At 44.9% G+C, this 15,862-nt stretch overlaps 2 protein-coding genes across 3 annotated transcripts in view; both read left to right on the forward strand.

Annotated features, from left to right (window-relative positions):
• The first annotated feature begins 330 nt into the window (after nt 1–330).
• aspa (aspartoacylase) lies at nt 331–7,655 on the forward strand. The gene is made up of 6 exons (XM_079171029.1): nt 331–851; nt 2,985–3,180; nt 4,092–4,185; nt 4,323–4,430; nt 6,216–6,325; nt 6,488–7,655. The coding sequence occupies exons 1-6, from the start codon at nt 610–612 to the stop codon at nt 6,677–6,679; spliced, it is 942 nt and encodes a 313-aa protein (XP_079027155.1). The 5' UTR covers nt 331–609; the 3' UTR covers nt 6,680–7,655.
• A 2,735-nt stretch (nt 7,656–10,390) lies between these two features.
• Nucleotides 10,391–15,862, forward strand: part of abr (ABR activator of RhoGEF and GTPase) — a 109,185-nt gene continuing 103,713 nt past the window's right edge. For both annotated transcript variants that reach the window (XM_079171738.1, XM_079171736.1), the window contains exon 1: nt 10,391–11,376. In XM_079171738.1, coding sequence (XP_079027864.1) covers nt 10,572–11,376 — 805 coding nt within the window. In that variant the 5' untranslated portion in view covers nt 10,391–10,571. The remainder of the gene's footprint in view (nt 11,377–15,862) is intronic.

The raw sequence follows: 15,862 nt of genomic DNA on the forward strand, positions 1-15,862 counted from the left end.
TCTAGGAAAACTAATATATTTACTGAATCTGTTAGGTAATAAGTAATTTATGTTTTACTGAAAACTTGTGTAAATCCTAGGCTAATGTATAAAGCAGGGGGAGGGGGGAGAAAAAAGCTGAGATTGTATTTTTCTTGTAACGTTATATCCACTGGCATTTTGTTTTTCTTAAACAGGTTTTATTTTGAAGGCCATGACCGGAAGTAACGCGTCCCGACAAGCCCAGCTCAAGAGACGACCTGTTAATGCGTACGTACTTGAAACTAATGTTTTCATCACGTTTTATTTCGGAGGAACATCACCGGAAACGAATCCTTCCCGTGAGTTTGGCGGGTGAAAAGGTAAACAAAGGGAGGAACCTCGTTAACTTGGGTTTCGCGTGCAACTCGAGATGTCGCGTGCGCCAACTCGGCGCATTTCACGCACGGCGACTGATCCCAACAAGCCAGCCGGCACGTTACGTCAGCGCGCAGCAGCCACGGCAGGCATTTAAACAGTGAGACTGCGAGACTCCGGCTGGAAACTTTCCCTTCCGCCCCCCCACACAGTCCCCCGTGAGAAGCAGCGCGTCTCTCCACCCGGACCCTGCGCAGTTTCGGGATCCAGACCATGTCCTCCTACAGCAACAGCGTGCGTGTCACCGAGGCCAGGAGGGTGGCTATTTTCGGGGGAACACACGGGAACGAGATGTCCGGCGTGACGCTCGTGAACCTGTGGATGAAGAACGGCGCGGAGATCCAGAGGAAACGAGTCGAGACCAAGCCGTTCATCACCAACCCGAAGGCCGTGGAGAAGTGCAGCAGATACGTGGACACGGACCTGAACCGAGCCTTCACCCCGGAGAACCTCAGGTAAACACGGCGCAGCGTCGCTGCTGCTGCTACTGTCTGCTGTCATACATGTTGAATGGAAACTTTGTCCTGGCGGATCCACTAAACAGGTTCACATTTAACAACTGGGATTTTACTGATTGGGGTTTGAGCTCAATTTGATTTATTACAACAACAAAGAAAAGACACGTGCATACCTATACTGTATATTATGATTATTGATTGATTAGTCTTGCCTACATTTCCGCTTTTGCGGATGAAATGACTAAAATCTAAGCTCTAAATGTGAGATCACTGACGTCTACTACGGAAACGTGTTGATAAATGTAATGACGACGTAATTATGCAACATTATTGACTGTGTGTGTGTGTGTGTGAGCTCTGTCAGACAAATGAATGCAGAGAACGTCTGGTTAACACAGTGGAACGAAAAATAAATAAATAAATAGAGCACGGAGGAACGGGGCACTATATTAGAGGATTTACACTGTTTCCTAGTGGGAAATCCCACAGTAATACGGTCACGTAGACACTTCCATCAAACTGGTTGATGGAAGTGCTCGTGTGTTTACCATCGGTCATACCCCCCCTCCTCCCCTTGCTAATAACAGCAGAACAGCGTGTCCCCTCCCTCCCTCCCCGGGACTCGAGCTGACCGTCCGCCAGCAGGGGAAACGTGAGCGAAACGTGACCGAGCTGCAAATGAATTAAGACGATTTTCTTTTTGTTGTCGTTGTTGCATTCGTCCCTCTTCGTGTGCGTGGTAGCGGAAGATGAAGTCTTGCAGAAAACGCTGGCTCATATAGTCGACCCGCATGAATACACACAGCAGCCTCTTGACTAATGCGGTCGGATAACATCGTCGGATCCCACTGCTCATAAAGCACCAGAGGGATCCTGTAATAACAACAGCAAGGTTATCGTACCGGGTCTCTTGTTCGCCCTGTCGCCATGATTGTTTTTGGTCTTTATCTTGGCCTTTTATTATGATTTACCATAATTTGCCCTTGGGGTATTTTCAAGTTCTCTCTCCTTTTTGAAGTATTATTATTTTTGAAACTGAAAATATGGTAAAAGGATCACACTGTATGGGTGGAGTCCCAGCACATTTAAGGTGATCTTTCCAAATCTCGACGCTTAGTGTTGTAGGCAACATGTAAGAAGATTAACCACATGGAGGCTCTTTCTAAAATCAGCTCAGCGTGTCCTGTTTCTTCAACGGAAACACACTGAATCCACTGCCTACGTGTCCTGGTGCAGTTGTAATTCACACACTGTGCTCGTGTGCCAAAAGCCCTGGCAGTCCAGACAATGCCAGATGTTTGCTGAAAATGTTTGTCTAAAAAGAGCAGATGTGAGGGAGGCGAGACAATATGCCCAGCAGAGGTGCTGTTCTACTGTCGTTTGGAGAACGTCCTGGATCAGTGGTTATTCTGAAACGCTTTTAAAAAAAAGAGCTAAGAGAGGGAGAAAAAAAGGGGGGGGGGGGGAGTTCTCATTCTCTGCTCACAGCATGTAGAATGTCTGTCTGGAGGGGGGGGGGCAACTTTATCCAGGCTGACAAAACAAACCATTCAGGGCTTCTTAAGGGCAGCGATGCAAGGATTGGAGAAGGTGGCTTACATTTCTCACCAAACCCCCTTTGGTGAGAAATGTAAGCCACCTTCTCCAAGGTACCCTGCCGAGTCCAGCTTATGTAAAGTTAATGGCTGACATGATTTTCTGCCTTAAAGATTAGGTGGAATCGTGCTAATTATCATTTACAGTTATTGGAGTGTTGCTGTTATCCTCATGTGAAGAAAGAACCGCATTGAATACAAACCGTACGCTGTTGCTCTCACAGTTACATGCGTCAACTTGTTGATCAGAGATATTTCTTTTCCACTATTCAGGTGAAAGTGTTCCAGGGCATGTAGGTCAAGTAGACAGTCCTGTGTGAATCATTAACATGCGTCATGGCTCATTGTCCCTCCAGGAGAATTGTCTGATAAGCTGTGATAAGAATATCAGATGTTGGCATCTTTCTCGTGTGTGTGTGTGTGTGTGTGTGTGTGTGTGTGTGTGTGTGTGTGTGCGTGTGTGTGCGTGTGTGTGCGTGTGTGTGTGTGTGTCTGCGTGTGTGTGCGTGTGTGTGTGCGTGTCTGCGCCCCGCAGTGCCCCGGGAGGAGACGACCTGCCCTACGAGGTGCAGCGAGCCCAGGAGATCAACAAGATATTCGGGCCCAAAGGAAGCCCGGAGGCCTACGACGTCATCTTTGACCTCCACAACACCACGTCCAACATGGGCTGCACCCTGATCCTGGAGAGCTCCAAAGACCACTTCAATCTGCAGATGATGAAATACATCAAGGTGACGACCCCTCTACGCCCAAAGACGCACCTCTGTGTGTGCTTAAAAGTCAATGTTCTACTCAAAGGTCTCTTCCGTAGAGTTTTCCTTTAAACGTGTAAAACAAACTCATTTAAAGGATCAACCATTCGAACACACCGGACGGTTTTCTTCGGTCAAAAAGAAGAGGGCGGTCCATGTAGAATTTCAACCATCGTAAATCCACATAACGTGTTTAAGAATATTAGAACACCAACGTTTTATGTGACGTTCATTTAGCCTGCTTAGCAGTTGTAGATCTCGCTCCTCAACACAAAAACAAAGACACCAGGGAGCAGAGGAGCAGCCAAAAGCAACACACTCTGTGACTGTCAGCAATAGGGGTTATGAGAATTTTTATTTTTTTATAACTTTAAGAAACACAAATCAGAAAAAATGCTGACTCAGCTCTCCCGCTGATTCATAGACCTCAGGCGAAAGGATTAAGAGCAAACAATCTGCTATAATTAGAAGTTCATGAGATCATAGTGTAAGTTTGTATCCATTCATTTTTATCCATCAGTCTAACAATAATCACAAATCTGTTTGTGCTGTAAATGTTTTTTGTACTTCTACTTTACCAAGACAGACTTTGACTTGATTCGTGCTCATGTGTCATCGTGTTCGTCTGTTGTTGTGCGCGTCATGTCTGCTGCGATGTGAGCTGGTGCAGAATTGACTTTCTGTGGAGGAAGAGCCTGAAAGCTCCTGGGTTCGGTTGTGCTTCAGACAGTTGGCTGACATGTCGCACTGTGTGTAGTGTGTAGTGTGTAGTGTGTAGTGTGTAGTGTGTAGTGTGTAGTGTGTAGTGTGTAGTGTGTAGTGTGTGTGTGTGTTGTTTTGTTTTTATTATCTGCTGCTGAGATCTCGCTTTTGTTGGCTTCGTGTTGCAGAAAGCCATCGCTCCGGCCAGTTGTCTTGTTCTGCTGAATGAACATCCTCTTTTGAAATATTCCACTTCGCGCTCTGTCGCCAAGCACCCTGTCGGTGAGTCTCTCAATCAAGCCCCGGGGGCCGAATGGCTTCTGGGGACAACGAACAAGATATACCCCCCCCCCCCCAAAAAAGACGTCCACATTAACATTTACAGAAAAAAATGTGTCTTCTGAATTGTTTGATTGCAGGTCTGGAAGTGGGTCCTCAGCCTCAAGGGGTTCTGAGGAGCAACATCTTCGAAGCCATGAGGGTGATCCTGAAGCACGCGCTGGACTTCATCGAACTGTTTAATGAAGGTATTTCTCAGCTATGACACGCCACACTTAATCTAGTATTCAACAACGGGCCACGTCACAAGGCTTTAAAGGAAGCCGCTGAGGTTAAAAGCTTTCAGGGAAAGTGTCTCTCGAGAATTCTGACATGGGGACGACTAATGTGATTCATGTTTGTTATGCAATAGGAGAGTAAGTCAGCCTGACCTGTTCGTGAGCATCGCCTTGACGAGAAACAATTTGTGACAAAGCGCCTAAACCCAGATCTCTTAAATGTATCTGCATCATGGCTCATCGCTCCTTCTCTTCCCCCGAGGATCAGAACAGCGTTTGCAATGTTTAGGCGCAAAGGCAGGCCCTTTTTTTTTTTTCTCTCTCTCTTTTTCACGTCAACAAAGTGGCCCGTGCAGTCTGTCTGTTTCCCCCGGACCGGCCGTTGAATGGTCTGCTTGTTGTCATAGTCCGGCTGCCAATGGTGCGGTAATCTTCTGTCGCGGGGGGGGGGGGGGGGGGGGCCCGCTCTGGCCCTGATGAATGCTCGCGGCACGCTGATGAATCGGTGTTCCTGCGCTCCGGAGCCGAGCAGCGTGAGGAAAACAGCTTGTTTAGCCGTGAGAGAGTGAACTATGTCTTTACAGCTGAAAATGACTTCCGTTGGGAATACTGCTCGGTGTGCTGCCGCTTGCATATCAATGCAGATCAGTGGTTTACTTACTTAATGTCCAATCTCTGCCAGAAAAACAAAAGCACACACTGCACATCCTGTTCAGTTCCGGAGAGTGAATAAGGCCACTTTGGCACCGGGTGGCACCTTCAACACACTTTACCAGAGTGCTGTAATGTGTCAGAGATGGGGACTTGGACTTGAGACTCGCGAGCATCTCTTGGTTTGAGAGACGACATGGATGTGGATTATAAACAATTAGCTGGAGACCCAGTGTTCATCATACAATAACAATAATACTCTTTTATTGAAAAATAGGTGATGGTTATTCTTGATAATGTTAGCGATATTTTCCCGTTACCCTGAGTGACTTTAAGTCTAAATCCATTTTTAAGTGGGCAAAACTTCTTTTCTTTTCATATTGCATTGCAATATCCTGCTTAAAATGATCATATACCAACAACTAATCAATGCTGATACTGTATGCTAATAGATAAAGGAGTGATTAACTCCTTACATATGACAGAACCTCAAGAGACCTGGGACTTGGACGAAAAAAAGGACTCGTGAGCATTGATCTATATCTGAAATGAACTATACAGACACTCTAAAATCACATCAACCTCATAGATGATTTGATTATTGTTTTTTAATATTTATAGAATCTGAATCAGCGTCTTTCAGTCAGTACACTTGGTTTTACTCTCCGTGATGAAGCAAAAACAATTGTTTCTGGCGTATACAGTATTATTTACATCACAGTGCCCCCAAAAAAAGACATTTATTCAATTAATAGGATATTCTTTTTTTTTTATTTGCAACTACGCTCTGCCATGAAAGCATTCAGAGTCCCACACCGGAGCCCCGCCCCTTGTTTAGTGTCTTCTCAGGGCTCTCTCTGTAAGGGCATCCGACTCATATGAAGTCTTCTAACTCCGACTCATACGTGTTATCCCAACCACCTTCAAATTCATACGCAGAATGCATCCTTGTTATTTCTAGCAGGAATTGTATTTGTATTTATTTATTTTTTTCTTCTCCTTGTTGGGAAATAATTGTTTTTTTTCTTCAATAGTTTCTGGAATACTAATATTTAGCAGGATGCTTACAGTGTTGGGGGTGTTTTTTGTCTGTGTGTTGTTCAGGCATGGAGTTCCCTCCCTGTACGGTGGAGGTTTTCCGGGTCTTAGAGAGGATTGACTACCCCAGAGATGCCAATGGAAACATCATTGCCATGGTGCACCCCAACCTGCAGGTAAAACCAAGGCTGCCTGTATATCCGACCGATTGAACCTGTGACTATGAGCTATTCCGAAAGAGGAAACGAGACGTCTTCGGTCAATGCGAGAGTGTATTGTTTTAGATTGAGCAGCACAACTCAAGTTACTTTCCCTGTGGCGGCCGCTTGTTGTTTCAGGACTGTGACTGGGAGCCGCTGAACCCCGGTGACCCAATGTTCCAAACGTTTGATGGAAAGACCATCCGCTACCAGGGCACGGGCACCGTCTACCCCACTTTCATCAACGAGGCAGCCTATTATGAAAAACAACAGGCGTTCGTGACCACCAGGCGAGAAGCCTTGATGGCGAGCGCCATCAGAAAAGTATGAAAGCTGGTCGGCAAGGCTAACGGCGAACCATGGACGCGCTGCTAGCCGCGGCAAAGATCTGTGTGTGTGTGTGTGTGTGTGTGTTGCACTTTGTTCTGTTAGCGAATGACAGACTTTCCCCTCACGTAATGACTAGACACCATATCTTTTACACACTGATTTAGTTTGCCAAACATTTACTATCAGAGAATCTATTAACTATGCAAAGAAGGTGTGTGGAGGCTTTTCAAAGAGTCACAGTGAACGTCTTTGATCTGAAGAAGTATACTGCTGTGGTAAGTATTTACGATACTGTTGTATATAAATATAAATATTTACATTAAATCAACTACGTTTTTTTTTGTATAATATTAAAGTTAAATTGGTGGCTTATGAATCATTAACCATCGCTCTTTAAGTTTCCTACTACTGCTCAGGATCATAACCTGCAACGTTTGACCCAAAACTGTCGTTGTTTGTCCTCTTTTATATTTGTAACATCTTTGGGAGGGTGTTTGTGGCCTTTGATACGACCTTCCTGTAACTCCAGGGGTCGCATCTGTGGTGCTGTCCTATCGTTGCCTTAATAGAGATTTCAGACACACACAAAAAAGAAGAGTGGAACTTGTATAATATACGTGTCGGATAACAAGATATTATTTTGATAAGAAATGGGGTATGTTCTCTTCCTCTAAAGAAATGGTTTGAACCGTGTTTTATAATGATATATATACCTGTGTCTATTTTGATATACTTGTACTGTGTGTTTGGTCTAAAGTGAAATATAGTACTTGGATCGTGGAAAGCCTATATGTCCTTTTTAATATGTGTTTGCGTCTTTGTCGTGTCAAAGTGCATCGCTGTGGTCTTACAGTAATTCGTGTTTCAATTAGCAATAATTTTTTGGGGGGTTAGCACCATTTACATGATTAGTAACGTTTTCTGTCCTTTTAAGTCCTGTGGAAATGACCCAATCAATAAATGTAGTGCTATGCTACACTGTGCTATTTGTATTGATTGTACACAGCACCCTTCATACTGTGTTGCGTTGACCCCACGTGCTTGTTTCTGTCATGTAGTGTTGCACCTACAGCCGCTAGAGGGCGTCACACACCCACTGATGGAAGCTTGTACCAGAGGAGCCAGTTGCCCACTGTATGTCAATACATTATCGGCAGCACGCAGGCTTTCAAGTTACCCTGAACTTCCCTTGTACCAGAACTCAAAACTACTACAAATCTTGACTGTATTACTTCCAGCAGTTATATTCAAATATACATGCACATTCGTTGTGTTCCATATTTGGGAGAATGCCCATACAGCAACACTTTAATTCATAAGACATCCTGGCTCAATTTATTTAAATAGATATTAGTATTGGGAAAGTCCTGACCAAAGCTCATTCATTCTCTTCTTTGGCACAGAACACACACTTCTGATACTGCACACTATGCTGTCACTGATATCTTGTGTGTACACAGTATGCTCTACGTGACGTGTTCAGTGTTTATAGAGGACACACAGGTGTGTTTACAGAAACCACTTAAATGCTACAATATCAGTATGTGGGCAGATTTCGTTCACGTCTTTCATCCTGCATGGCGTTCTTTGCTTGGTTGTGTCTCATTCGCACCAGTGGATTCAAATCAACAACAACTCATCAGACTTCTCAGACGCACCCGCACATCTGAACTTGAATGGGAGCGAAGTAGGTCGAGAGGTGTGTCAAAGAAAAAAACAATTTAAGACGTGTTCAGTGTTGTTGTTTTTTTGTGGAGTAAATGAGGTGATGAGACGCAAAGAATGCTGTCTGACGAGTCCAGTCTTTGGTGCACGGCCCTATCATTCCCCTCCATAGTCACGTCATTATCTTTGCACTGAGCGCATTCATTCTTATGCATTCCACGAGCTGACTGCAGTGACCACTTGTATTGCTTAACCAGGAACAAGTTCATGCATTTCCTGCTATGTCATGTCAGGCTTAGTGATTAGTATTTCAGTTTCATGACCCCAGGCTGGTCGTAGCCTTTCCCCATCTATTCATTACGGTAACCCAATCAGGGCTCTCAGGCCCGCAACGAGTGCTGATCAATGATTCCTCCATGGCTACTGAAAGCTTTTAGGAGAATGATGTTTCAGTTCTGGGCAGGCATCCAAATGGGCACCAAGCGTCCATCCCTCTTGTCCTGGTAACTTTCTGCTCTGCTGTATAGCATTACAACTCAGTTTTACTGGAAGCCTCTTGCTTGGCTGCTTACCAAGTTTTTTTCATCCCGCTGATATGAAGGTGACTGTGTTTTATGGTTGCTCCTTTGCGTATGAAAACCACTATGATCCAAAGCTTTCAAGGTTAGATCAAAACAAATGTTTCTTTTTGCTAAATTTAATAAAAATGTTGAATGTAAAGTATTCGCCAGGTGTGCCATAAATCAAGTGGGTGGGGGAAAAAAAGAAAAAGGCTGAGCAAAGGTGACATTTAACACCAAAGAGTATTCTGCAGTGATAAAATAGCATCAACCAACACAAGCAAAAGCACGAGGAGACGTGCCTGCATCTGATATGCATGCGCACATGCGTGTAAAAAAAGCACCGACGCGTGCATGTGGGTTTGCAGGTGGAGTAGTGTTTTCACGGAGGTTGGGTAGCAAGTATAGCATGATGAACACCACTCTTCTCATCCTTCATGTCAAACCACCAGCAGTCTTGTCACAGCGCCGTCCTTTCACAGAACAGGACGTTCTGTGGTGACGCAGGTTGGCAAATCACTGATGTCTGTACGGGAAATGCCCGTCCATGATGTCAAGACAATGGACCTGTGCGAAGCAAATACAGGAGGCTCCATGGGGTTCCTCAATTCAAGTGTTGCAGCTTCCCCGGTTCCCTGGATGTCATGCTTGTCATGTCAATCAGCAATAACATCGGACTGTGTTTTATTTTATGCATGTGATCAGGTGTCTTTGTTCAGGACTATAGATTACATTTCTTTGAATTCTGGCTTTGACACAATCAGGTAAAACCAGCAGATCAGTGCAGATGCACACTGTCCATTGCAGTAAGTCTGTTCTCCTATACTCACTTGTTCCCATTTGAGCCAATAATATAGGACTTTGATATTAATCCACCATTTCACCTGTCATGTAGATGCATAGTGTGTTTCTTTGTAAAAAAAACAAACGTAAAAAAAATAAAAGCTACTTTGCACCACATGGTGTGAACAATGATTGTTGTCAGAGCGAACAGCTTCCACTTCACTAATACTTGTTGCATTCAAGTGCTGTCGGAATTCTTTCGGCACTGATGCGCATGAAGGGGAATAATAGACTGTATATAATGGTGGTGGCCGACTCAAGTGCTACGAGATATGTTATATGGATATAGAGGCAGAGTAATCGTTATTGTCATACACTAGTCAAATAAATATTATGTTTCGATACTTTCTCAAATTAGCTCTGTGGTTGATTTTTAAATGTTGAAGTTACATGAATAATGTGGTGTTTTTTACCCCCCAAAGAAAGCCAAACACATCTGCTTTAAAGTCTTATATTGATTGCTACGTTGATCTGATTTTACTGACATAAAACTATATGGACAACACACTTGTCCGAGCAGCACTTGAAGGCAGCACGTCTCGATCCAGGAAGTCTCGAAACTTTTCAGCGTAGTGACAAACTTGTTATCCGCATCACTCAGCGTGCACAGTACGCCCGCTGTTTGTACGCGTGGGAGGGTGAAGATGGTCAGAAAACGGTCGAGTTAATATCGACAGACAGGTTGTTGTTTTTCTTAGAAGGAGAGGAAGGTTCATGAATGCGACAGACACGCCGCTGAAGACACAGAAGAGTTATTAGCTCCAACAAGCTCTCTTGACTGTTACGACACTGCGGCTCGCGGGAAGCCCGAATTGAACATCGATATGTGGGAACAGGAGGAATTTGCAAAGCACTGGAGGAATGAATTTCCCGACGGAAAAGTACCTCACATGGACTTGAACTCTGTGGAGGACATCGAGTCGGAGCTGGAGACGAGTAAGGCCAACCTGAAGAGCCTCCAGAAGGCGCTGGCGGAGGAGAAATTCAAGGTGATTTACCTGCAGACCACCATGGCTCGACAGAAGAGAAACGGCCCGCAAAGGTTTGCAGGCAAAGACGAAAACTTTAACGCGGACCCGTTTGGCTTTTATAAGACAGGGGATATTCGGAGACCGCAGCGGCGGGAGGATGAGGGCGACGGGCAGAGGACCATGGTGTCCGACTCAGGGGGCGTGAAGCTCCGCGCGGCAGGTAACACGGCGGGTGTCATGAGCTCTTTCGGGCGAGGCAGGTTCAAGACTGGTAAGCCCGTTCCCATCCCGGTCCCGCCATGTAAACCCAGCTTTCCGAAAAAGGACCCTGCCCCAGCTCGCGTCTGTCTACCGAATGACAACGAGGCGGGCAGCGACCGGGAATACGAAGATGTGGAGCTCAATGAGAATTTCGTCAGGAGTAACTTGTTGGCACCAAATACCGTCGGCAGAGACAACCAGAGGACGCCCATCGGCTACCGGGACACCCGGCGGCCCTTCCGCCACAGCAGGGACTTCGACTCCGGCGACGACGGCAGGCTGTCCCCGTCCATCCCGCAGGTTCACCGCAGAGCCTCGCGCGGCTCCGGGTGCAGCACCCCCGACAGGAGGAGCGATGGGTACCTGAGCTCCGACCACGACGACTCCTCTTCTGCAGGTAATCATTTTAATGTCACCACTGGACTTATTACTGGTGATGCGACGAGAAAATATAAAGACACAATACTAGTGCATTGTATATGACAAGGCATATCGTGGTTCTTGAGGTTCCTGGGTGAGGATGTGGCTCAAGTGGAGCTAATTGAATTGTAGAGTGGCAGGAAGCCTGACAGTGGGCAAGTTAACAAAAGAGATCTTAAGTGTATAAGGGCAAGCCATACGGGAACTAAAGCATCTTCACAGATGGCAGTGCCACTTTAATGAAATGTGGCATATTTTAAAAGACAAAATGCTTCATCAGCCAATGCATTTGACTTTGATCACCTCAGTGTGCACAGACTGACCAGCTGGACACTATTTTAGCACAGCCCCATTAACTGTATTACAATCCACTTCGCTTACAATGGCTCAGCAGTGTTATGTGATTTATTCATATCTGGCAAGCTTCTTGATTTGGAGCGGACATCAGGAAACAAAATAGATCCTCCCAGAGTTTGGCTCAGGAGTCAGGACCAGACTTAAAGTTAACCAAATGCTCCACGAGGTGTCACAGATATCAGACCTGACTAAAGGGAGCTAATAACCACAAAGACTGCTGCAACATACCATTTTCCAGGTAGACCAATGCTCCAGCATCACCTTGGTTTTTTTCAATCATGTAGATTAGTGGTTTGCCTCTGACTGGGCCTACAGTAGTCTGTACAGTGTGTAAGCAGAGAATTGTAGAATTCATATGCCGCTCTATTAGTGTGCACAGGATTTGTGCTTGTGTGACACAGTCCACATGAAGTAGTCTATCCAGGAGACTGGCCTTTGGGAACAGATTTCAGGGCCACAGATGAAAGAGGTCTGCAGTGGTGTTAGATCGGCCCCCTGGGAGCTGCAGTGCTGTTGGTATCGTGGAAGATAACGGTGTTGTTGACACCTGAGACTACACTGAAATCCACAGATTAGAGTAATCAAGACCCTAGAGAAAGAAACAAACCACAAGATTGTCCCAATAGTAGAAGTAAGTTCATTTTTATAGATAACTAAAAAATAGTTATTGATAAGAGATAATTAATAATGTTGAAACATGTTTTAGTCCTAGTACTACGACTATGATACTGCTTCATTATTATTATTTTGCATTTGTAAGGTAAACATGTGTTTTTGTTCTTGCATCATTAACCTGAAAATCCAATTATGTACAATATTACTATATCACAGCTAACACAAAGTCTGATCATTTGGCACAGGTTCAATGTAAATAATACGGTTGAACTCGATTTAGTGAATTTACTGTGACTTTAATAGTATGACGCTCACCAACCAGCTTTGGGTTGCAAGGTGGTTTAAAGGAATAGTTTGACATGTTACACTCTTTGCATTAAACAAACAAGCAGCACAGAACGTGGCCGGCTGTTTCCAGTCTTTTGTGCTAAGCTACGTTAGCTTTCCTCTAACTCTGGGCTGTCTCTTTAAGGCGTCAGCTCATCGGCAACACTCGCATCAATATGGAGCAAAAATCAAAGCATTGCTAATGATTTGTTAGTATTCGCAGTTTTATAGGACCGTAGGGTCGATACCCCGGTGCTAATAATATGACGGCTAATCCAGGAAGCAGGATTCACACAAACTTCCTCAAGACAGTGTGGCAACATTGATGGAGGTTGTCTGCATGTCATGAGTCAAGATTCAATGACTAACTTGAGCATGAGAATAGATAGCGGAAGACAAAACATTTTGTGACACAGTCTTCTGCCCCAGTCTGTTCGGCCCCTTTAATACTTTAGCATTATGGGTGGGCTTATTACTAATTGTTAGCTAATTGTTTTCTGTTGAAGGCATTTAATGACAACTAAAGGGATTTGCTGCATATTAACTGGTCTGAATTATATAAAAAGGATTTTAGAAAATGTCTGGCTTTAGTATTTGAAGTCTTATCAGCCGGAGTTGAGTGAGACCTTCAGGTCCAGTTCTTCCTCTCCGTGACGACTCGACACCAGAGCAACGCTGAAGCTGAAGCTCAGTCTTTAAAGAACAATTGATTGAAGAAGACTCTCTGTGTGATTAGACGTTAAAACGATGTTAAGCAAAAAGTGGGAAATCGTATCAGTCATATTGGAGCGGCGGCCATTTAAAGACGCGCCTTTTGTTGAAACGAGACATGACTGTGTTGGTAAACGGCTCTTAACAGAAGTCGTTGGACATGACTCAGTGTGAGAGCGTCTTATGTCTCAAGAGCCGGTCTCTCATCTCAAGTCCAAAATTGGAAAAAACTAGTAAAGGGGAACACCTGCGTCGTTTTCTAATCAAGACACACTGTTTGTTTTCCGTTGTAGTCAAGGAGGATATACGGGGTATCTATTAGGGGAGATAGTTTCCCATAAACCTTTGGGTCAGTAAGGATAAACACTTACTGTAAGTCTCTTAATCTACTCCATCTTTGTTCTCCAGCAGGATAATGATGTTTTGCTCTGACAAATGGGAAATAATCAGTGGAAAACCTTTATTGTGGCTGTAAACAATGGAGGGCGTGTAGATCTGTGGGAAGAACTAGAAACGTTGACTTGGCATGCGGGGTCAAGCTTTTTAATGGAAGAAACAGCCGTTGTCTGGCTCCTGGTCACACCGGCATTATGGGATGCTTGTCCTCTCTTACTCCCACACAGCAGTGGGCTCATGCCAGGGGTCTTGCTCATTGCCGATGCCCTTTTGTGTAACGTGCGTTTGCTGGGAAGAGGTCATCCATCAGGTCACGTGCCTCTGAAGCCACGGCTCTGTCCTCTCCGTGTGGCGTGAGTCACCTCTGATTCACGGCACAGTGTTGGTCTGAACCTGGAGCAATCCATTGTTATTTGAAGACTGTTAACATGAGTTTTGTTGAATTTGGTTCATTTCTTGATGCAAAAATCTCCCTGAAATGAGTTTCCACTGGTGTTTTCTTTTGGTCGTGCCAGCATGCAGCAGACAGCTGTTCGTAGCGATGGTCAGATTCCAGTGTTCAGCTATGCTCACTATGTAAAGCATTTCTATGGAGAAATGTGCAAGCAAGCTGCAAGGTAGAACGAGGGAGTACGAGTAATACATTGTTTATTTTTAGCCGACGGCAGCTTTGATCTGCACAGAGAGAATTGTGTTTTTATTTCTGCACACCTCCCAGTAAAGCGTGACGACTCGCTGTTTAATTGGCGATGCAGGTTCAGCTGGTAAATTAGATGTGAAAGTTTACGTGAAGTTCGTCAGGTCAGGTGATTGAGAGCTGTTTGTTCTGAAGTCACTTTGCCAACAGGATGGCCCAGCTGAGAGCACGGCTTCCTGTTTCTCTTACCTATAACACACTTCTGTCTCAGCTCGCTGCAGAGCAAGAACACACAGTACTCACGCATTCAACCTTTTAAAGGGGCTATTTGAAGTCTTATCAGCCGGAGTTGAGTGAGACCTTCAGGTCCAGTTCTTCCTCTCCGTGACGACTCGACACCAGAGCAACGCTGAAGCTGAAGCTCAGTCTTTAAAGAACAATTGATTGAAGAAGACTCTCTGTGTGATTAGACGTTAAAACGATGTTAAGCAAAAAGTGGGAAATCGTATCAGTCATATTGGAGCGGCGGCCATTTAAAGACGCGCCTTTTGTTGAAACGAGACATGACTGTGTTGGTAAACGGCTCTTAACAGAAGTCATTGGACATGACTCAGTGTGAGAGCGTCTTATGTCTCAAGAGCCGGTCTCTCATCTCAAGTCCAAAATTGGAAAAAACTAGTAAAGGGGAACACCTGCGTCGTTTTCTAATCAAGACACACTGTTTGTTTTCCGTTGTAGTCAAGGAGGATATACGGGGTATCTATTAGGGGAGATAGTTTCCCATAAACCTTTGGGTCAGTAAGGATAAACACTTACTGTAAGTCTCTTAATCTACTCCATCTTTGTTCTCCAGCAGGATAATGATGTTTTGCTCTGACAAATGGGAAATAATCAGTGGAAAACCTTTATTGTGGCTGTAAACAATGGAGGGCGTGTAGATCTGTGGGAAGAACTAGAAACGTTGACTTGGCATGCGGGGTCAAGCTTTTTAATGGAAGAAACAGCCGTTGTCTGGCTCCTGGTCACACCGGCATTATGGGATGCTTGTCCTCTCTTACTCCCACACAGCAGTGGGCTCATGCCAGGGGTCTTGCTCATTGCCGATGCCCTTTTGTGTAACGTGCGTTTGCTGGGAAGAGGTCATCCATCAGGTCACGTGCCTCTGAAGCCACGGCTCTGTCCTCTCCGTGTGGCGTGAGTCACCTCTGATTCACGGCACAGTGTTGGTCTGAACCTGGAGCAATCCATTGTTATTTGAAGACTGTTAACATGAGTTTTGTTGAATTTGGTTCATTTCTTGATGCAAAAATCTCCCTGAAATGAGTTTCCACTGGTGTTTTCTTTTGGTCGTGCCAGCATGCAGCAGACAGCTGTTCGTAGCGATGGTCAGATTCCAGTGTTCAGCTATGCTCACTATGTA

The sequence above is a fragment of the Pholis gunnellus genome, assembly GCF_910591455.1.
Source record: "Pholis gunnellus genome assembly, chromosome: 13".
Lineage (NCBI taxonomy): Eukaryota > Metazoa > Chordata > Actinopteri > Perciformes > Pholidae > Pholis > Pholis gunnellus.

What these genes read in the sequence shown, in the direction of transcription:
- aspa (XM_079171029.1), top strand. Translation starts at nt 610, where the DNA reads ATGTCCTCCTACAGCAACAGCGTGCGTGTCACCGAGGCCAGGAGGGTG. An exon ending in AGATGATGAAATACATCAAG is followed by an intron (nt 3,181 to 4,091) that starts GTGACGACCCCT and finishes TTCGTGTTGCAG; the next exon opens with AAAGCCATCGCTCCGGCCAG. An exon ending in CATCGAACTGTTTAATGAAG is followed by an intron (nt 4,431 to 6,215) that starts GTATTTCTCAGC and finishes TGTGTTGTTCAG; the next exon opens with GCATGGAGTTCCCTCCCTGT.